The sequence below is a fragment of the Symphalangus syndactylus genome, chromosome 1 (genome assembly GCF_028878055.3).
Source record: "Symphalangus syndactylus isolate Jambi chromosome 1, NHGRI_mSymSyn1-v2.1_pri, whole genome shotgun sequence".
Taxonomy (NCBI): Eukaryota; Metazoa; Chordata; class Mammalia; order Primates; family Hylobatidae; genus Symphalangus; species Symphalangus syndactylus.
In genome coordinates this window covers 64560030-64582244 of record NC_072423.2, presented here as the reverse complement: position 1 = coordinate 64582244, position 22215 = coordinate 64560030, and the positions used below count along the sequence as shown (strand labels likewise).

General features: G+C 42.3%; 1 protein-coding gene across 2 annotated transcripts in view; it reads left to right on the top strand.

Annotated features, from left to right (window-relative positions):
* The window catches only part of GATA6 (GATA binding protein 6), a 32822-nt gene extending 22215 nt beyond the window's left edge, over positions 1-10607 (top strand). For both annotated transcript variants that reach the window (XM_055292612.2, XM_063640678.1), the window contains one exon: positions 9284-10607. In XM_055292612.2, coding sequence (XP_055148587.1) covers positions 9284-9451 — 168 coding nt within the window. In that variant the 3' untranslated portion in view covers positions 9452-10607. The remainder of the gene's footprint in view (positions 1-9283) is intronic.
* Positions 10608-22215: the final 11608 nt, after the last annotated feature.

Sequence of the window (22215 nt, the reverse complement as noted above, 5' to 3'; positions counted from 1 at the left end):
CCCCTCCGCACGCCTCTATAAGAATATACAAAATTGTCAGAAAACATGAAATAATGTTACGGGAAAACATGGCCAAATTTAAGAAATCTGGCTTAGATTGCTCTGAAAGGTTATTGCTAAATGAATCTTCGAAGAAAACGAATTCCTTTACTGGAACAAAAGTAATTTATTATGCATTTCATGGGTGTCTGCCAGAAGAGTTACTAGCAGTATGAAGATCCAGTGGATATGAATTAAGTACAGTCTGTTAGTTCTGTTCATGTTTAGACCTACCTGTTAATTTTCTCTGAAATTTTAATAATTTAAAAAAGCATCTCCAAAGACAGGTGTTGGCAATGCGACAATTTACCACTCAGCTACCCATCACATCAGGCTTTTTTAAAGGCCCGGTACTCAGAATTTGTGAGACTGAGCACAAAGACATTATTTTATTGACCTCATATTTTAAGAATGATTTGAACAAATATATAACTAGGCATTGATTTTAATGTCCTGTTGGGGTCTTATGAGTAAACGGTTCCAAGTCAACATCTGACGATGCTTAAATCATGATCCGACTTGATGGTGTGCTGCCTGTTTTGGTTGTTGGCCTGGCACGGTTTCACCAGAGCTGAGCCACATGCTGCAGAACCATATTTTTATTTTATTAAACACAAGTATTTTACATTTAAAGCTCTCATTAAATTTAGTTGCTTGATTCGTGGTGAAGCCTGAATATGGTCAAAAGTTTATTCTGGGGGTTCACGGATTAGCAGCTGGGAGGAAACAGATTCCAGCAGCCAGGCGCTAGCTCCAGCTCTGTCTGTGTGAGTATAGCAAGCTGCCAAGGTTCTGTAAAGCCTCTGTTTTCCTCCTTCCACTAAAGGGGAAAAGTAATTCCTACCATCTGGTCCTTAGGAGTATTGTGTAGAGTGAGTGGGAGATGCCTGGAGACCTCTTTGAAGTTTAAGAAGAATAGCACTACTTAAATACGGGTCTTGGAAGTTAATAGTGATCAGCTTTATTTGTGTGGCATTTTTTTCATCCCAAGATATTAGAATAAGATCCTCACTTTCTTAATGGGGAGATTTAGAGATGTAGAGTTATTGTGTTAAGAAAGTAACCACATTTTAGAGATTTGTATTTCACTGATAGCAAATTTTTTATTCCTTCTGATACTTAGTACTTTCCTAATGCTTTTTGTGGTTTAAGTGCATTGTAAATGCTTCTTGGTATGTTTTCTGTAATTAAGATGGAGAGATTAAGATGCTCATCCATCTCCTGAAAAGTCAGTTTTGTTATAAAAAATTAAGATCATAATTCACCAGGTTTTAAATCTTGCCTCAGGATTCTGTCCCACTTAATTTGAAGATTAGAATAGTGTAATTCATTCTGATTCATTTAGAAGATAAGCTTTTTCTTTAGGGTCCTCATTGACTTCAAGTTGTCGGACAAACCCTCTCCCTTGCAATTTATATTTGTACATCAGTATTTTGTTGATAATCCCAGAGTACTTATAAAGTTTGGCGCCTTTCTTCACCACAACATGCTTGCTGTTGAGTGTGCACAGATACATAAAGCAATTTGCTCTTTTGTCCAGAATAGATTATGTGCATAGAATTGCTTTTGTCTTTTTGAAAAGGGCAGCATCCCTTGGTGTGGCTATAACCTTGCCTACTCAGGCCTAGAAGGGGCGAGAGGGGTAGGGGTTGGGGCAGAGTGGGGGAGCAGCCGGTGAAATTTCCAGTAAGGAATTTGTTTGCTGAATTAAATATACAAAACTATTCTGCTGAATAGTTAGGTCATCAGTTGAGGTGATGGTGACTCTCTCTCTAGAGAAAAGGTGTCCATGTTCTTTTGTTTTATTAAGCGTTAAGAATTCAAGAGTTTCATTGTGATTGGTTTTCACATGTCCTGGTGGAGACAGAACCTGTGTGTGTTCATGTGTCTTTCATGTGTCACCTTCTAAACTATTATTGTCACTTTTGTATCTGGTCCTCTGTTACGTCCAGCCAAACTGAAATGATCGTAGTTTATATAGTGGAAGTTACGATTTGCAGGAAAGCATTTCTCCTTTGTTGGAATTTATACAAAGTTTTTAATTCCTCTTTTGAGGAAGGCAGCTATAAAGCACCACAGGAGTCTAACCTAGAGGTTACAAAAGCAGAGAAGAGCTTTGGCAGTGAGGGACGGCTGGCTTCCCCTCACACAAGAAAAAGCCGTAAGCACAATCTCACTCAGATGTGTAGGAAGGACGGATCAGAGGCTGGGGGAGCCGACAGTCTGCCTTGCAGTGAAGGAGGCATGTGATCACCATCAAAGTCTTCTGCTCTGGGAAGGATCACACAGTCGTCCTTCAGCCTGCCTGGGGCGCAGTGTTTTCTTTCTTCAGACCGAGACTGCATGAAGAGAGATTCCAGCAAGGAAGATAGAGCATGCCCTCTACACTCCTCTCTGGTTTTCTTCCTCAAAGGAAATTTATGCATATAATCCACAAGCCGAAGAACCCATGTTTTTCTTTGGAAAAGGCACGCCCTTTCAGGGTTTCCTTTTCTCGGCTGTGTTGCCTTCCCATCAGAAGCTGTCTCTTGCCCTCCCCATTATGGGATGTGCGAAATGAAGGCAAACAGAGAGACACTGCTGGGCATTTGTTTCCATGAGTTGATCCAATCAGAAATCTTTGACTTTTCAGATATGTGTCCAAAAATGAGTGAAGGCTCCTCACAGGAAAAAAAAAAAAAAAAATTCCAGGTGATCTAAAGATGAACTGTGGCTACTTCTCAGGCTAGCGGATATTTTCCATGTCCCAATCTGTAGCAGCCCAAGCTCTCCCTGAAGTCATTTACTCCTTTTAGAGGGAGTTTTCCAGCCCAGCTGCTCTGCCTGTCTCCCACCTTAACCCGGCCAGCTTTCAGTGCTAAGCCCAGGCTGGGTCTGGCCCTGATAACACATTCTTTCAACAGGAAGTGCCTCCATTTTCAGTTGTCTGTGGGAGGGTGGAGAGCAGATAAGCCTTGAATGGAAACACAGAGCTGATTTCTGCTCCACCCTCCTTGCACTTTGATCAGGGAGGGAGCAGGGACCTCTGCCTGGCCTGTGCTGCCTGCCGAAAGGAGGGAGGATGGTTGAGCTGTGGGCATTCCGGAGCTCTCCCTCCCTTTTGTTCAGGAACGTTTGTTTAGGTTGCTCTAGGTTAGTGAAGTGCCTGCTTTTGCTGGGTTGTGATGTCTGCTATCTGAACTAAAGTCCTTTGAAGGGTTGAATTATTAGTGGGAAAATATATTAACCAATTGAAATTTATACGTGTGTTTGTATGTGTGTGTATTAGGTCCAGGATCATAGTACATTTTTCTCTGATTTACCCCCCCACCACCTGTTCCCCCCCGACCCCCCCCCCGCCCCCGCCACACACACATTGTATTGATTCTCAGTAGGCAGCTCTTGACTATCATCAGTGAGGGAAAGGGACTTAAAAGATGAACAATAACAGGACAAAGCCAGGCTTCTTAAGAAGAGTCGCTGTGCCAACTCTGAACGCCTTCTGCTTTTAGAATATTGGTTTAGAGGCCGGGCACGGTGGCTCATGCCTGTAATCCCAGTACTTTGGGAGGTCGAGGTGGGCGGATCACTTGAGGTCAGGAGTTTGAGACCAGCCTGGCCAATATGGTGTAACCCTAACTCTACTAAAAATACAAAAATTAGCAGGGTGTAGTGGTGGGCACTTGTAATCCCAGCTACTCTGGAGACTGAGGCAGGAGAATCACTTGAACTCAGGAGGCGGAGGTTGCAGTGAGCCGAGATCACGCCACTGCACTCCAGCCTGGGCGACAGAGTGAGAGAATATCGGTTTTGAGAGCTGAAGTTACACTAATGCATGGAGCTGAAGTGTTGGTTGTTTTAACTTGTATAGAACTGTGAGATTCACATGTGCGTGGCTGGCCAGGCCCTGGCCTATGCCAGGTGGCAGGGAGATGATTTCAGGGGCAGATTGGGCCCTTCTGACCTGCCCTCCTGTTAGTGCCCCAACTCTGGTTCCCTCCTATTTTTTCAAGCCACTTTCTGATCCCAGTCAAGGTTGGCTTGTCCCTCAAGTGCCTTGTGTTTCTGGTACTTATGTCTTCTATTCATCCCCAAAGTTATTAGGTTGGTGCAAAAGTAATTGTGGGTTTTGTCATTACTTTCAATGCCAAAATCTGCAATTACTTTGGCACCAACCTAAATAGATTTACTATGCAATTCAATTTAAGTATTCAAAGAAAAATATTCAAAGAAAGGTATAGATGGCTAATAGACTTGGCCCTCTCAGCTAGTCCCCTGTTTCTCCCCTCCTTCCAGGGGACCTTTATAATACTTACACATGTGCATGGATAAATTGCAGTTATGACGTGTAATTCATATCTTGCTGTTTTTCACTTAACATGGTATTACAGGATTTTTTCCATTTTGCTCCATGATCTTATTATTTTTAATAATTGCATAATAGTTCACTGAGCGGATGTGCCCTGCTTTTCTAAACCGTTCCCATATTATTAGACATTAGATTGTTTCTATAGTTTCTACTATTAGAAGTAACCTTGCAACGGTTGGCTTCCTTTGTGGAGCCTTTCCCTTCTTTTGAATTATTTCCTTATAATACATTTCCAGAAGTGAAATTACAGGGCGAAGTAGGGCCTAAACTTCTGGATGGCTCTTGACATTGCAGCTAACTGCCTTCTGTAAGGTGGGTGTACCAGAATTTAGCCCCGCCAGCCATGAGTGACGGCGGTGTTATCATGTAAGTAACATCGGCCTTTCTTTGCAGTATTTCATGTTTAAATATTATTATATCTACCAAGCGTTGGGCACAAGTACTTGCCCCATTTTTTTTTCTGACAGGCTCAGCTATTGCTTTTAATTGCAAATGAGCAGATTTATTTTTAGGAGTGCATCACTCGTGGGATTTGAGGTCTGTCTGCCCTTTGATAGCAGGACTCTTGGCCTGCCAAATAGCTTAACATTTTGTCTGAAAAAAAGACAGGTTATTTTCGCCAATTGCTTTTGGGGTTGTTATTCAGGTGTAAGAATAACATTCAGGGTGTTAATGTTTCTTTAATGTGGGTTGTTGAAAAAGAGTCAATGAGTCACCAGGTGTGGTAGCTCATGCCTGTGATCCCAGCACTTTGGGAGGCTGAGGCAGGTGGATCCCTTGAGCTCAGGAGTTTGAGAACAGCCTGGGCAACATGGTGAAACCCCATCTCTACAAAAAATACAAAAATTAGCTGGGCATGGTGGCACATGCTTGTGGTCCCAGCTATTTGAGAGGCTGAGATGGGAGGATCTCTTCAGCCCAGGAGGCGGAGGGTGTAGTGAGCCGAGATCACACCCAGTGCACTCCAGCCTGGATGACAGAGCAAGGCCCTATCTCAAAAAAAAAAAAAAAGGTAAAAAAGAGAAAGAGTCATGAGACTTTTGAATGGCTACAGAACACTTTGATTTATTTTTGTGAAGAACTGTCAGTGACAGTTTGAATAGGGTCATTCTGGAGGTGTTTCTCTTTGAGCTCTGACTGTGTTCCCACTGCTTCTGCCCCTGCCTGGTGATGGGGTAACTTGCTTGGGCTGAAGGATAGAATGAGGAGAATAAATTAGATCCAAGCCTCTTAACCTTAACAGTAATAATTAGATAACAAGAGTAGCTTATACTGACATAATCTTTACTGTTCTCAGACAACTGTTACAAGGGCTTTACATATATTAGCCAATTTAATCTTTTTTTTTTTTTTTTGAGATGGATTTTCACTCTTGTTGCCCAGACTGGAGTGCAATGGTGTAATCTCGGCTCACTGCAACCTGCCTCAGCCTTCTGAGTAGCTGGGATTACAAGCATGCTCCCTCCACCTTGCTCGGCTAATTTTTTTGTATCAGTAGAGACGAGGTTTCACCATGTTGGTCAGGCTGGTCTCAAACTCCTGACCTAAGGTGATCCACCTGCCTCGGCCTCCCAAAGTGCTGGGATTACAGGCGTGGGCCACCGCGCCTGGCCTAGCCAATTTAATTCTTGCAAGAACCTTATGACATAAGTGCCTCTTTTTATCCCACTTTATAGGTGTGGAAACTGAGGCACACAAAGCTGTATGTCAGGCTTCTGGTTTACCTCTCCCACATAGTCTGTTCACTCTTTTGCTTCATCCTTCTGTTTTTCAGCTGGCTTTTCTTCTGAACAGGCCAGGTGACCGCCTCTTTTCATCCGTCCTGACTCCCATTTTGAACATCCTTCTCTCGCCAATAACAATAGCTTCCCTTTGTGGAATGTTTAACATGGCAAGGCACCTTGCCTTCCCTTTTACAAACAATAGCTCATTTAATTGTCACAACCATCCCTAAGGTGGGAAATGTGAGGACCTGGGCACAGAGGAGGCTCAGGAGGGGGCTGCACTCAGCAGGGGACTGAATCAGGACAGGACTTGAGAGTCCAAGCTGCTTCCCCTCCTCCTCATACTCCTGTGCGGGCTGCCTTTGGTTCCTTGCCCAGGAGTCCTTGCCCTCTGCTATTCCTTTTCTGACTCTTGGTCTACCTTCCTGTCTCAGCCACTCATTTGTCATTCATGATAAGCAGCTAACAGTCGACTTTCTAGCGTAGGGATCCTGGCTCCTCACAAAGCCTGGGAGCTCCTGGGGCAGTTGACTATCTTTCAGGCTCCTGGTCTAGTGTCTGGCTGTCAGTTGTTGCTTTGCCAATATTTCTTTTTTTACTTTACTTTTTTTTTTTTTTTTTAATTTTTACTTTTTAGAGACAGGGTCTTGCTCTGTCCCTTAGGCTGAAGTGCAGTGATGCAATCATAGCTCACTGCAGCCTTCATCACCTGGACTCAAGCAATTCTTCCACCTCAGCTCCCCAAAGAGCTGGGACTACATGCCCAGCTAACTTTTGTATTTTTTGTAGAGATGGGGTCTCCCTATGTTGCCCAGGCTGGTCTCAAACTCCTGGGCTTAAGTGATCCTCCCTCCTCGGCTTCCCAAAGTGTTGGGATTAAAGGCACGAGCCACCGTACCCAGCCTGCTTATGTTTCTTGTTGCTGGCTGTGGTGGTGGTGACAGACCCCTCTGCTGTCTTGGCACTTCCCTGCCATTTGAGATGGGCTATTTCCTGGGCCAGTTCAGGAACCCTGTCCATTTCAGAAAATAACACTTGTTGCGGTGAAGTCAGATTTAGTCAGAGGCATATGCTGATGTGCCTGTTTTCGAATAAGAAAATCCATGCAAAGTTGGATGTGACATATATCATTATAAGGAAGCTCACTCTAATAGTTCCTTTTTAAATAAATAATTCTTTTGTAATTGAATATCATCTTTTTGCTTATTTCTTGGAGGGTTCAATCTGGATCCACACTGGATTTGCTTCTAGTGGAGTCTCTGGAATTAAGGGCTAAAGTTAATCACTATGTTTATAAGTATAACCGAGTTTAAGGCATTCAGTTCGTTGGACAGGATTATTGTAGCTCTTTCAGAATTGCCACAAGAATCCATCTGAAGCTTTAGACATCTCACTGATTTTGTGAAATTTGCTTTTTAATGCACCTAAACTCTCAGTTTAAGTCTTTACATTTGTGTTATGTAAACAAAAGTTTGGGTGTGGGGCCAGTGTTGTTGCTGGATTTTCATAAAACCTCATTTCTGCTGGGAAAGGGAAGGAGTGGTTACCTGTGGAGGGGTCGGGTTTGGTCTGTCTGGTTGGGAGGAAGGAAGTTTGGGTGCTTAAACTCAGAGGGCTTGCTCGCCTGCCGTCCTGCCTCCCAGCCTCATTACCCTTATGGTGAGGGTTGAGAGCAAACCAGACCTTGTTGGAAAACAAGTAGAGTTGGACCTCATTCACTTGCAGGCCGTGGAGGCTCGGCACACTTTCTGTTCCGCCTGTGTCAGGTGCCAGAGAAATGGCCGTTTTAAGGATTTAATGGGATTATGTATGTAAAAAAGAAATTCTTTGAAAAGTACACAATGTCCTACCTCTGTCAAATAACAAGTATCTGGTAATTTATAGAATGGAGCCCTGAAAGCTTGGAAGGAATAAGAGCTCCTGAACTTTTAGAAGGAAAAAGGTGATATTAAAAAGTACATGATTATGGCGAAATTTTTCCAAAAGCTTCTCAAAAGCAAATTTATTCAAACTGTTGTCTAAACAGATTTTAGTTATTTTGGTTTGATTTTGCTAAATTATATGATGTTTCCTATTTGGCCTTTTTCATGTGAATGGGAGGAATGGGTGGAACAGGGGAAAGGTGAACTTGTGCTTCAAGAAATCATTGTGGCCGGGCACAGTGGCTCACGCCTGTAATCCCAGCACTCTGGGAGGCCCAGGCAGGCGGATCACTTAAGGTCAGGAATTTGAGACCAGCCCGGCCAACATAGTGAAACCCCTCTCTACTAAAAATACAAAAATTAGCCAGGCTTGGTGGCAGGTGCCTGTAGTCCCAGCTACTCGGGAGGCTGAGGCAGGAGAATCACTTGAACCCAGGAGATGGAGGTTGCACTGAGCTGAGATCACGCCACTGTACTCCAGCCTGGGAGACAGTGAGACTCTGTTTCAAAAAAAAAAAAAAAAGAAAGAAAGAAATCATTGCCCTGATCATGGCAGCTAGAGGATGTTAGCATTTTCTTTATAATGTGGTCTGCTTCAGACATGGACTGTTGTTGTAGGGAATTAAGGTAGATGAGGTAGATTTGAAAACCTGTATATGCATAGGTTTATTTTCCATGAAGTCAGTGCTCAAAAATTTCGCTTATCAGGGAATGTTGAACTGTGCAGCTTTTCTAAAAAGACTTTACCATCACTGGTTAAGCCTTGTTAGAGGTGTGTGTGTGTGTGTGCGCGTGTGCGCGTGCATGCGCGCTGTGCTCTGCATTTTCTCTTTGGAAATGATCAGGTTGTGTGTGCATCATTAATGCCTATTCACCCACACAGTGAGGTTTGTTTCACAGTCAGAGGTCTTAGAGCTTGGCACTTTTTACAAATAGGATTTCTTCAGTTCCCCTTCCTTTTGGCCAGCTTTGCATCTTGCCAGTGGCTCCTGCCCTGAGTTCTAAAGTTTCCAAGGCTTCAGTGGCCAGGGTCAGGTCAGTGGCACTGTGTGCAATGCAGAGAAAAGCCCCCACTTGCTGGGGGCAGGGTATAGTAATGCCGGCCTCATTTCCCCTGCCCTGGGTCTGCCCAGAAGCAGCTCTGGCCCTGGCTGCACAGACCCGTTCATTAGCTCCCATGTATTTCACTAGCAGTATTGTAACCGCCTCTTACCTTCTCGTCTCTCCTCTGTGTCCCCCTCTTCTGCCAGGCGGGTGCCCCAGTGATGACTGGCGCGGGAGAGAGCACCAATCCCGAGAACAGCGAGCTCAAGTATTCGGGTCAAGATGGGCTCTACATAGGCGTCAGTCTGGCCTCGCCGGCCGAAGTCACATCCTCCGTGCGACAGGATTCCTGGTGCGCCCTGGCCCTGGCCTGAGCCCACGCCGCCAGGAGGCAGGGAGGGCTCCGCCGCGGGCCTCACTCCACTCGTGTCTGCTTTTGTGCAGCAGTCCAGACAGTGGCGACTGCGCTGACAGAACGTGATTCTCGTGCCTTTATTTTGAAAGAGATGTTTTTCCCAAGAGGCTTGCTGAAGAGTGAGAGAAGATGGAAGGGAAGGGCCAGTGCAACTGGGCGCGTTGGGCCACTCCAGCCAGCCCGTCTCCGGGGCGGACCCTGCTCCACTTCCAGAAGCCAGGACTAGGACCCGGGCCTTGCCTGCTAAGGAATATTGAGAGAGATTTTTTTAAAAAGATTTTGCGTTTTTTCCAAAATCATGTGCTTCTTCTGATCAATTTTGGTTGTTCCAGAATTTCTTCATACCTTTTCCACATCCAGATTTCATGTGCATTCATGGAGAAGATCACCTGAGGCCATTTGGTACACATCTCTGGAGGCTGAGTCGGTTCATGAGGTCTCTTGTCAAAAATATTACTCAGTTTGCAAGACTGCATTGTAACTTTAACATACACTGTGACTGATGTTTCTCAAAGTTCATATTGTGTGGCTGATCTGAAGTCAGTCGGAATTTGTAAACAGGGTAGCAAACAAGATATTTTTCTTCCATGTATACAATAATTTTTTTAAAAAGTGCAATTTGCGTTGCAGCAATCAGTGTTAAATCATTTGCATAAGATTTAACAGCATTTTTTATAATGAATGTAAACATTTTAACTTAATGGTACTTAAAATAATTTAAAAGAAAAATGTTAACTTAGACATTCTTAAGCTTCTTTTACAACTACATCCCATTTCTATATTTCCAATTGTTAAAGAAAAATATTTCAAGAACAAATCTTCTCTCAGGAAAATTGCCTTTCTCTATTTGTTAAGAATTTTTATACAAGAACACCAATATACCCCCTTTATTTTACTGTGGAATATGTGCTGGAAAAATTGCAACAACACTTTACTACCTAACGGACAGCATTTGTAAATACTCTAGGTATCTGTAAACACTCTGATGAAGTCTGTATAGTGTGACTAACCCACAGGCAGGTTGGTTTACATTAATTTTTTTTCGAATGGGATGTCCTATGGAAACCTATTTCACCAGAGTTTTAAAAATAAAAAGCGTATTGTTTTGTCTTCTGTACAGTGAGTTCCTTCCCTTTTCAAAGCTTTCTTTTTATGCTGTATGTGACTATAGATATTCATATAAAACAAGTGCACGTGAAGTTTGCAAAATGCTTTAAGGCCTTCCTTTCAAAGCATAGTCCTTTTGGAGCTGTTTTGTACCTTTTATACCTTGGCTTATTTGAAGTTGACATATGGGGTTAGTTACCACTCCATGTGCATTGGGAACAGTTTTTATAAGTGGGAAGAACCCAGTATTATATTTGAGATGATAAGCATTTTGTTTTGGTATCAATGCTTAAAAACATTCTAGAAAGTTCATATTTTTTTTTTCTTTGTGAATGAAATATATTCTGGCCCACGAACAGAGCGATTTCCTTTCAGTTTTTTTCCTTTTGCAACGTGCCTTGAAGTCTCAAAGCTCACCCGAGGTTGCAGACGTTACCCCCATCAGAAGATAGGTAGAAATGATTCCAACGGCCTCTTTATATTTTCTTCATTGTTGAGTGGATTTCCGGAAATCAGGAGGCTGTTTCACAATACAGAATGATGGCCTTTAACTGTGGCTCCCTGAGTGTACAGTATTTTTTACTTTTCATGCACTTATTACAGTCATTCTATGGGGTTCAGTCTGAATCTTTCAAGAGAAGGAATGTCTTCCTTAGTCCTGGTGAATGCTGCTCTATTGAGGGACAGTGTCCATAGCCAGTGTGTGTGTGTGTGTGTGTGTGTGTGTGTGTGTTTCTGGGGAATTAAGTAAGGCCTACATGCACCCTGATATCATAAGGTGGGCCAGAACAATGGTTAAGAGTGTTGGGTATACAGGCAGATCGCTAGGCTTCAAGTCCCTGCTTGGCCGTGGATAAGTTATCCTGTGACCTTGGGCAAGTTATCCAGCTCTCATCTTTCTAATATAAAATAAAGGCAAATAGTATATAAATCACAGGATTAAGTGAGATAGTCCATGCCAAGTGCTTAGCACAATACCTGGCACACATTAAGTACTAACTTGACTTTGAAAGAGTGGCAAGATTGACAACATAGGTCCTTTGAATAATGTCTGACTACCTGGAATATCAGAAGTTTATGGTCTATAAGAGTCTGATGTCCTGTGGGTCACCTGTGCTACTTCAGCAAGGCCAAGAAGAGTGAAATGAGAGACTCCCTCTAATCCAGGGGGTTGCAGAAATGGAGGGAGGATGCATGAGAGCTGATTGTTTTATAATAGAACAAGGCTGTTCTGACAACAAAAGAAAATTATTATCCCCACGAACTGATGTCTGTTTTCCTCCCTCCTTTTATGGTTCTCATTACTTTGAGTGCTTTTTGGTGGGTTGGGAGTTGTTAAAATTAATATGGTTTGATTGGAAAATAAATTTTTCTTTTTGGGGCTTCCAAATGACCCTTTTTCTGGGATAATCTCAAATATTGCTCCTTCCAATTCTAAAAAGAATTCTAGTTTTTATGAAACAAATTACAGTGGGCAGAAGACAGGGGGCTTCTTGTAGCCTGTCCTAACACAATGAACTCCACTATCTGTTTTTAAATGATTACTTTCTTACCTATGATTGCATAAAGAAGAAGTTTGTTAAATTTGCTCCAAATACACAGTTTCAGCACTCCTCTCCCAAAGTATGACATGTGAAACTGAACACGACCCAATCATTTCTCAAAAGGGACTGCATTCAAATAGATGCTGTACCTCAGCTTAAAGAATCCCCAGATCTTATATCGTGGGCTGTAGAATTTATGTCCTCTGTCACACATGGCTGATTTGAGGCCATCTTAAATAAGTGAAGGCTCTGTCTGGGGTCTCTCATCAGGGTCACTTAATGTTGTTTCCTGGTGCTTATGGGAGGGTCAGGAAAGCAAAGGGAACCATTCATTTCCCAGTGCAAATAAATTAACTTCTTGCTCATGGGAAATGTTTTTCACAGTCCTTGGAAATTTGATGTAATTTCAGATCATAGATAAATTGGCTGCTTTCCTGGGAGGGCAACCCAGCGAGTCTTCAGTGCTGTGCCAGACTCTAGGGTGCGTTCAGGTTGGAGCAGTGTAGTGGGGAGAAAGGTGGCAGGCAGAAGCAAATATTTTCAGAATCAGGCAGTGCTGGCTTATTAAGATGCTTTTTCTTTCTTTTTCTCTTTCTTTCTTTCTTCTTTCTTTCTTTTTCTTTCTTTCTTTTCTTTCTTTCTTCTTTCCTCCTCCTTCTTCTTCTTCTTCTTCTTCTTCTTCTTCTTCTTCTTCTTCTTCTTCTTCTTCTTCTTCTTCTTCTTCTTCTTCTTCTTTTCTTCTTCTTCTTCTTCTTCTTCTTCTTTCTTCTTCCTTTCTTTCTTTCTCTTTTCCTTCCTTCCTTCCTTCCTTCCTTCCTTCCTTCCTTCCTTCCTTCCTTCCTTCCTTCCTTCCTTCCTTCCTTCGTTTCTCTTTCTCTCTCTCTCCCTCCCCCCGCCCCCCCCTTCTTTCTTTTTTTCTTTGAGACAAAGTCTGGCTGTGTCACCCAGGCTGGAGAGCAGTGGCACAATCATAGCTCACTTGCAGCCTCAACTTTCTGGACTCAAGTGATCCTTCCACTTCAGCCTCCCAAAGTGCTAGTATTATAGGCGTGAGCCACTGCACCTGGCTAAAATGCATTTTGTTTCTGGGTTGAAATACTAGCAAGTCAGTGTGGCAATACTAGTTATCTTCTGTTGCTTGGGAGCTTTAATTGGCAGTCAGATATGCTTTGATTATTTTAAATGGGAAACATATTAATAAACTTGCTAGACCAAATCTTTCAGAACAGGGTCTGTGGGAAAAAAATGTGGTACCTACAGCTCTGGCCGCGTGAGGTCCCTGGATGGATTCTGTGTGGCTGAGCCTTCAGCAGCTGCATTCTGAGAAGGCCACTTCGCTTATGACCTTCTGGTGGGGCTGGGATCAGGCAAGAGAAGGTGACAGACATCAGTAGGACAGGCAGAAGAGGAGTCAAAGGGTGTTTTCGGTTGTTTCAACTTCAAGATAAAGGATGCCAGAGAGTCTTAGTTTATAGGGACTTTGGATAAATATACTGTGGTTGATAGCTCCAAATTGCTTCTAAGGAAAGTTAGGATGTTGCAGGTGTGTGTCTGCACCTCTGAGACTCATGTCAGGGCAAGCACCCGTGCTCCTCCGAATATTCTCCAGCATATTCCAAGTCTGCACTAGGGAACCAGCGTGACGACGGGTGCTTCACTGCTCTTGCCGCCTGGTAGCTCTCACAGGGAAGTAACCATTACACAGTTGATGTCACTATTTTGGCTCAAGAGATACTTATTTTGCTTGGTACCTTTTTTGTTTTTAAAGAAAGAACATTTAAAAAATGACTAAAATATAGTGATTAAAAATGTTTAATGAGGAGAGGTGCTTATATTTCAGTTATCAGTGGTCTGTCTGTCAAAATAATCATCTACATATCCTATAGCTTTGGGGCAAGTTGTTTGCTCTCTCTGGATCTCCGTAGCCAAAAAATGGCGAGATCTGGCATTTGGGGTCTAGAAGGTCCCTTTCATCTGCGTTTACATCCCACAGTCCCATGGGCAGACTGTATGCGAGGTGATGGCAGGTCTGTGGCTGAGTTTGAGGGGCTCGCAGGGACCCTCTGTGAGTAAGGAGGCTGGTAGATTTACAGTCTCCTCTCTTCCTGTCTCCTCCCCACCTCAGATCTGATCTCTGGAGGCCAAGTCCTCCCACAACCTTAGGCCATAGAGGGTGAGAGTTGCAGTCATATTCATGAACCCAGGGGCTTAGTAAGGGCTGCCACTTCTCCCTAACACCAAACTTGTTTGATCTGCGTCCCCCATATGAAACTGAGACAGTGATACGAATCCAGACCGGAAAATGGAAAAGTCTGGCATTGGAGCAGTCCGCAGAACAAGGAAAAAACAGCTTTGCTTTGCTTGGCCCATTGCTTCAATATCTTATAGTTGGTTTTCCATTTCTTGGAAACAATCAACATTTCATTGTTGTTTGCCTTCTGTGTCTTCTCTTTAGGTACTACAGAGTTTTCCTCTCTGTCTCATCACTCTCTTCCAGGGTTTTTACTCTTACTTTTGTGAATTCGATTTCTTTAATGCTCCAAGACTGGTCTGAGATAGGAATAACACACATTTATATAGCAATATGTGCCATTTTCTATGCAAAATGCTTCACATATGCCCATTTATCTAATCCTTATACCAAGTAAATGGGGTGGTACTATTCCCATCTTAGGGATGTGTCTACGGAGGCACAGAGAAGTTAAGTCACTTGCCCAAGTTTGCACTGTGGCAGAGCTAGGATTTGAACTCCTGCAGTGTGGCTCCAGAGCACATGCTCCTAATCACTACATCATGTTGTCTTTTCATCTCGATTTAAAGGCAAAAAAATAGGACAGGCACGGCGGCCCACATCTGTAATCCCAGCATTTTGGGAGGCTTAGGCGGGTGGATCACCTGAGGTCAGGAGTTCAAGACCAGCCTGGCCAACATGGTGAAACCCCGTCTCTACTAAAAATACAAAAGTTAGCCGGGCATTATAGTGCATGCCTGTAATCCCAGCTACTTGGGAGGCTGGGGCAGGAGAATCACTTGAGCCTGGGAGGCAGAGGTTGCAGTGAGCCAAGATCGTGCCAGGGGACTCCAGCCTGGGCAACAGAGTAAGACTCTGTCTCAAAAAATAAAATAAAATAAAATAAAATAAAATAAAATAAAATAAAATAAAATAAATAAAATAAAATAAAATAAAATAAAAAATAAAGGTGAAGAAATAGAAGAACACAGAGGGAAGCCATCACTGTCTGAGAGCAGAGGCTATGCTTTTTCTTTCTCCCCTCGCATCTCAGAAATACACAAGTATCATTTGCAACACAGGTATGCCTAGGTTGAAGAAACTGAATAAACATGCATATTTCTCACAGTTAGTTGTTTCTTTAGAACATACAAGAGAGTGCCTAGTTGTTAGCTGGAAAGTTTAGAGGTATCGTTCTATTTTTGGAGTGAGTCCCTTCCCCTTTTCTTGTAACTTCAAGTGCAGCTTATTATGCTCTTATCTAGCTCAAAAGATTAGGGTAAAGAATTTTGTAAAGTGTAAAAAAGCTGGTGAAATGATGAACAGTGGTTAAAACTGAACACCAGAGGGAACAAGGAATACCTTGTTGTGGTGTAAAATCTCTGTGCTTAGCTGTGCCAAAGAGTTTTTTTCAGGAAAACTTGCACAAGATCTTGGCAGTGGTGTCTTGGGCTTTATCTTTTTAAATAAGTGTCCATTACTGCTTACATCATTGTTGCTATTATTATTTTGATAAGTGTGCATTGCCAAGGATGCTCTGTGTCAGGGGTTCTCCAACTCCCATGTGCACGAGAATCACACACAGGGCTTGTGAAAATCACAGAATCCATAACTCCCCCAGAGAACTGGACTCTGCAGGTCTTGTCTTGGAAGCTGCAATTTTGGCCTTTGCATTAATTAAAATTTCTTGGCTAGTACAAAATCACAAAGTTGTAAGTTAGAATGCACTAAAAAAATTGTCCTTTTCACCCCTCTACCTCAGTCAGTCAGTTCCTCTCCCAGATGTTACTTCCTTCTTTTTCTTTCTTTCTTTCCTTTCCTTTTCTTTCCTTTCCTTCTTTCTTTTCTTTTCTTTTTCTTTTCTTTTTCTCCTTCTCCTCCTCCTCCTTCTTCTTCCTTTCTTTCCTTTCTTTCCCTTCCTTCCTTTTTTTTTTTTTTTCTAGAGTCTCCCTCAGTCGCTCAGACTGGAGTGCAGTGGCATGATTTTGGCTCACTGCAACCTCCATCTGCCAGGTTCCAGTGATTCTCCTGCTTCAGCCTCCCCAGTAGCTGGGACTACAGGCGTGTACCGCTACACCCAGCTAATTTTTGTATTTTTAGTAGAGATGGGGCTTCTCCATGTTGGTCAGGCTGGTCTTGAACTCCTCACCGCAAGTGATCTGCCAGCTAGGCCTCCCGAAGTGCTGAGATTACAGGCGTGAGCCACTGCACCTAGCCATAACTTCTTATTTCTTGCATAGATTGTGTGCATTGACTAGGGACACACAATATATTCTAGTTTTTTGACATATAGGGTAGCACACTATACACATTGCTTTGCATTTTGCTTTTTTCACTTAGCATATCTGGGTAGGTCATTATTTAATCAGTGCCATATTTAAGTACATTTGTTTCCAGCCTTTGGTTTTTTTGAGTAATGCTGCAATTAATATCCCTTATCTGTGTCACTTCACGCAGGTGCAAATATACCTGTAAAATGAATTTCTGGAAGTAGCATTACTGACTCAAGTGTATCTACTTTTCATTTTGAAAGATATTGCCAAATTGCTCTCACAGAGGTTTCCCTAATTTGTACTCCCACCAGCAATGGACAAGAGTGTTTTTTCTTTGTCACACAAGTCTGGTGTCAAACATTCTGATCTTGTTAGTCTTGATTCTCTGAGTTTTGTTTTGCATTTATCTTATTGTGAGTGAAGTCGAACATCTTTTCCTGTGATTAGGAGCCATGTGTAATTCCTTTTATGTGAACTTTTTGCCCATCTCTGTCCATTTTCTTTACTTATTTTTTCTATTGGGTTATCAGTCTCATTGATTTAAGAAGTTCTTCGCACGTTAAGGAAAGCAGCCCTTTGTCTGAAATATACTTGAAATATATCTATATATCTATCTATCTATATATCTATATATTCTGGTTTTTTGTTTTACTTTGTTTATACTTTTTAAAAAGTCATGATGATCTTTTCTTTTATAAAGTAATTCAAATTATTGGTCTTTTCTTTTATGACTTTGGAGTTTTGTATAATATTAGGAAGGCCTTCCCCACCATTAAGATGATTTTTTTAAAATCCCGCATTTTCTTCTAGTATTTTTATGGTTTTATTTTTGAGGTTTGCATTGTTTTTTAATCTGGAACTTTTGTTGTTGGTTGTTGTAACATGTAGAGTATATATTCAACATTTGTCCAAATGGCAACCTTATTGTCGCAGCATCATTTCCTGAATAATCCATTTCCCTCCCACTGATTGAAAATAGAAAGTTAAAATTATATAAATTCTCATATGTATATGTATTCTTTTATACATTCTTATGTGGATATATATTTAATATAAATTTACTTATACATTTGGGTCTGTTTCTGGGTTTTCTATTTTGTACCAATGATATGTTTATATATGTATCAATCTCATACATATTGCTTTGATTATTATATAAGCATGCCTCACTTAATGACAAGAATACTTTCTGCAAAATACATCGGGCAATTTCATCATTGTGTGAACATCATAGAGTGTGGTTACATAAATTTAGATGGTTTAGCCTACCACATACCTAGGCTATAATGATATAGCCTATGGCTCCTAGGCTACAAACTTGTACAGCATGTGACTGTACTGAATACTGTGTGCAATTGTAACACAATCGTAAGTATTTATGTATCTAAACATATCCAGACTTAGATAACATACAGTAAAAATACAGTATTATCATTTTCTGGGACCACCTTCATATATATGCAGTCCATTTCTGACCAAAATGTCATTGTGTGGTGCATGACTATACTTTGCATGTATTTTACTGTTTAGAAGGCCAGCTCCTTTTCATTAATCCTATTTTTTAAATAAGAATTTGATCACGATTCTTGCTTACTTGTTTTTCCATACAAACTTAAGAATCATCTTGTTCCTTTTCAAAAAAATCCTGTTGGTATTTTTATTGGAATAGTATTAAAATTTTAGATTAGCTTAGGGAGAATTAATATCTGAATTTTGTTAAGTCTTCCTGTCCAAGATGAAGTATGTCTTTTTGTTTTGTTAAATTTTTTTTTTCTGTGTCTCTCATAAGCATTTTAACCTTTTTTTCCTATAGATCTTGGGCATGTTTCTGGTTGTTTATTCTCAGGTGTTCAATACTTTTTGATGTTAGTTTAACTATTCTAATGGATTGTCATGTTCATTAAGAGTATAGTAAGCCTCTTTCCCAGAACCATTGAAAATTCCCATATTTTTTTCAGTCGATTCTCTTGTGTTTTCTGAGAGAATATGCAGTTTCTATTTGTACTGCTGGTGGTTCAGGTGTTGGTGGAAACACTTTTCATGGTGTTGTCTGATTAAGGAATTCTAGGTACCTCACACTGCATTTATTCACTTAAATCATCGATTCATATAACTTTAGAGATGGAAGAGACTTGACTGAGGTCCAGCTAAGGAAACTGAGTCTCAGAGAGGTTGGGTTGTGGTTGGTCAGTATAGAGCTCAGGTTTCCAGGCTCGGGGATCCATGACCCTGGTGCTGTGGGCTAGGCTGAGAGGTCACTGAAGGAAATGCAAGAACCAAACACTGTAAGCAAAAGCTTGGACTTTGGCAGAGGCTATAACTTCTTTTTACTCTGAGTAATGCTTCATTAATTGGTTTAGGAATTAACAAGATACTGAGACTTGGGCCAATATGGGTTTTCAAAGATTGCATGTGTCTCCAAACACCACCTCTGAGTTCTCTCCAGGGAGTAGCCCACATGACCATTGGTCTCCAGTGAATCACCAGGCCACATTTGCTGAAGTAAATGGAAGCATCACGAGAGCAGAAAATCAGGACAGACACCTACACTTGCTAACCCAAACAACCGCCCTTTCTGAGCCACTGGAGATCAGTTATCACCAAATGGACAGATACACTTGGCAAAGTTTTTGCAGGCTTCACAGCTTTTAAATAAGAGACTTCATTCTTCATACTCCCTCTTGTTGAATCTGGCAGAGGGGAGACCTCTGGCTCTAATCAGCTGGGCAATGACCAGTAGCTGGGCTGGCAGGAAAGAGTGATGACTCCATTTGAATAAACTTTGTGAACCCACTATAGTTAATTCAGAGGACCCATATACCAAGAACACAGGGCTTCTTATCCATGGAAAATCATCCTGGGAACACCGGTTGCATGTTACTTATAATTTATAATGGCATACCAAATACAAATTGGTCTGTGTGGAATACATTGGCATAGATTTAATAATATTTAACATTTCTGTAATTCAACATTCTGTTCATTCTTTCTTATATTCTTTTTTTCCTCTTCTTTGCCATGCAGTCTCACTGTGTCACCCAGGCTGGCGCTATCTTGGCTCACTGCAACCTCCACCTCCCGGGTTCAGGTGCTTCTCTTGCCTCAGCCTCCCGAGTAGCTGGGACTATAGGCGTGTGCTATCATGCCTGGCTCATTTTTGTATTTTTAGTAGAGATGGGGGTTCATCACATTGGCCAGGCTGGTCTCGAACTCCTGACCTCAGGTGATTCACCCGCCTGGGCCTCCCAAAGTGTTGGGATTACAGGTGTGAGCCACCACACCCGGCCCATTGTTTCTTATATTCTTATTATTCTTTGTACTTTTACCAGGACTTCCTTCTTTGTGGCTTTGTTTACCCTATTCTTCCATTTACATTTTGCTGATCACTTGAGTCTCCAAAAAAAAATTTCTGACTCTTTGATATCACTAGGCATGATTTCCAGTTGAGTCCTTCCAGGAGAAATTTCAGAAGGTGCCTCCTTTTCTTTCCAAATGGGTCAGAGATACCTTTATTTTGGAACTGACCATGGGAAGCCTTCAGTTGTTTATATCTTGAATTGGGGCAGCAGATGGAGCTTTTCTCCCCTGTCCCCAGCACCATCCAACCTTCTTTCCTTGACCTCTTAGAAGCATTTGACATTGTGGCCCTCTCCATCTTACCTGAAGCCTTCTCCCCCTTTGACTCCAGAGACATCATAGATAAATCAGGGCTGTGGTGAAATGGAAACACTGTGCCTTCAGAGTCATGCAAATGGGGGTTTGAATCTTGGCTCCACACAGCAGCTCTGAGGCTTGAACAAGTTCTGGAAACTCAAGGCTGCAATGCTCTTATCTCAGAAAGGAGGGTGACATAATCCACCTCGTATGCCAGTCTTCAGCCTTGAAGCCTTATTCAACTTCTGCTTTTTGAGGGTAGGGGCAGAGTTTGTACCCTGGAACATGATGCTAGCATAGTGCCTTTCACAAGATGGGCACTCACTAATTTATCTGCTTTCTACTTCCCATTTTCAGCCTAAAGTCACACCATTCATTCATGCTCCACGTGTTAGGGTTCTCCAGGGAAACAGAACCAATAGGATATATAAATATATAATCCATATATTGGATTTTGGATTTTATATATATCCTTGCATATATACATATATATGTATGTGTGTATATATATATAGAAAGACAGAGAGAGACAGAGAGAGAGAAAGACAGAGAGAGACAGAGAGAGAGAGAGACAGAGAGAGATTTGTTTTAAGGAATTGGCTCATGTGATTGTGAGGGCTGGCAAGTCTGAAATCTGTAGAGCAGGCCAGTAAGCTGGTGACTCAGGTGAGAGCTGATGTTGGTCTTGAGTCTGAATTCCACAGGGCAGGAGTCTGGAAATGCAGGCAGGTTTTTATGATGCAGTCTTGAAAGTAATTCCTTTTTTTTTTTTTTTTTTTTTTTTGAGACTGAGTCTCACTCTGTCACCCAGGTTGGAGTGCAGTGGCTTGATCTCAGCTCACTGCAAACTCCGCCTCCTGGGTTCAAGTGATTCTCCTGCCTCAGCCTCCCGAGTAGCTGGGATTACAGGTACCTGCCACCACGCCTGGGTGATTTTTGCACGGAGTTTCACCATGTTGGCCAGGCTGGGAAAAGAATTTCTTTTGGGGGAAACTTCAATCTTTACTCTTCTAGGAACTTCTGTTGATTGGGTGAGGCCCACACACATGATGGAGGACAATCAGCTTCAAGTCCACTGATTTCAGTGTTAGTCCCATCTGAAAAATACCTTCACAGTGACATCCAGACTGGTGTTCGATTTTTTTTTTGTTTAAAGTTGGGGTCTTGCTCTGTTGCCCAGGCTGGAGTACAGTGGTACCATCATAATTCAATGTAGCTTCAATTCCTTGGCTCAGGGATCTTCTGCTTCAGCCTCTTAAGTAGCTCTTAAGTACAGGCCCGTGCCGCCATGCTCAGCTAATTTTGTTGTTGTTGTTGTTGAGACAGAGTCTTGCTCTGTCACCCAGGCTGGAGTGCAGTGGTGGGATCTCGGCTCACTGCAACCTCTGCCTCCCAGATTCAAGCGATTCCCCTGCCTCAGCCTCCCAAGTAGCTGGGACTACAGGTGTGCGCTAGCACACCTGGCTAATTTTTTTGGATTTTTAGTAGAGACGGGGTTTCACCATGTTGATCAGGCTGGTCTCGAACTCCTGGCCTGAAGTGATCTGCCCACCTCAGTGTCCCAAAGTGCTGGGATTACAGGCATGAGCCACCACTTCTGGCCTAATTTGTTTTGTTTTGAGACACAGTCTTGTTATGTTGCCCAGGCTGGTATCTAATTCTTCAAGCCATTCTCCCACCTCAGCCTCCCAAAGTGCTGGGATTACAGGCTTGAGCCACTGCACCAAGCGGTGGTGTCTGATCAAACAACTAAGCACCAGAGCCTAGCTAAGTTGACACATAAAATTAACTATCACTCTCCACACGCTTGGCCACTGATCCTTAGCAGCTGGGCCTCAGTCCAAAGTTAGAGAGCTTAATTGAAAAAGACATTGTGATGACGAAGCTTGCCGGGGGCCATAGGCATCTCTGTTAG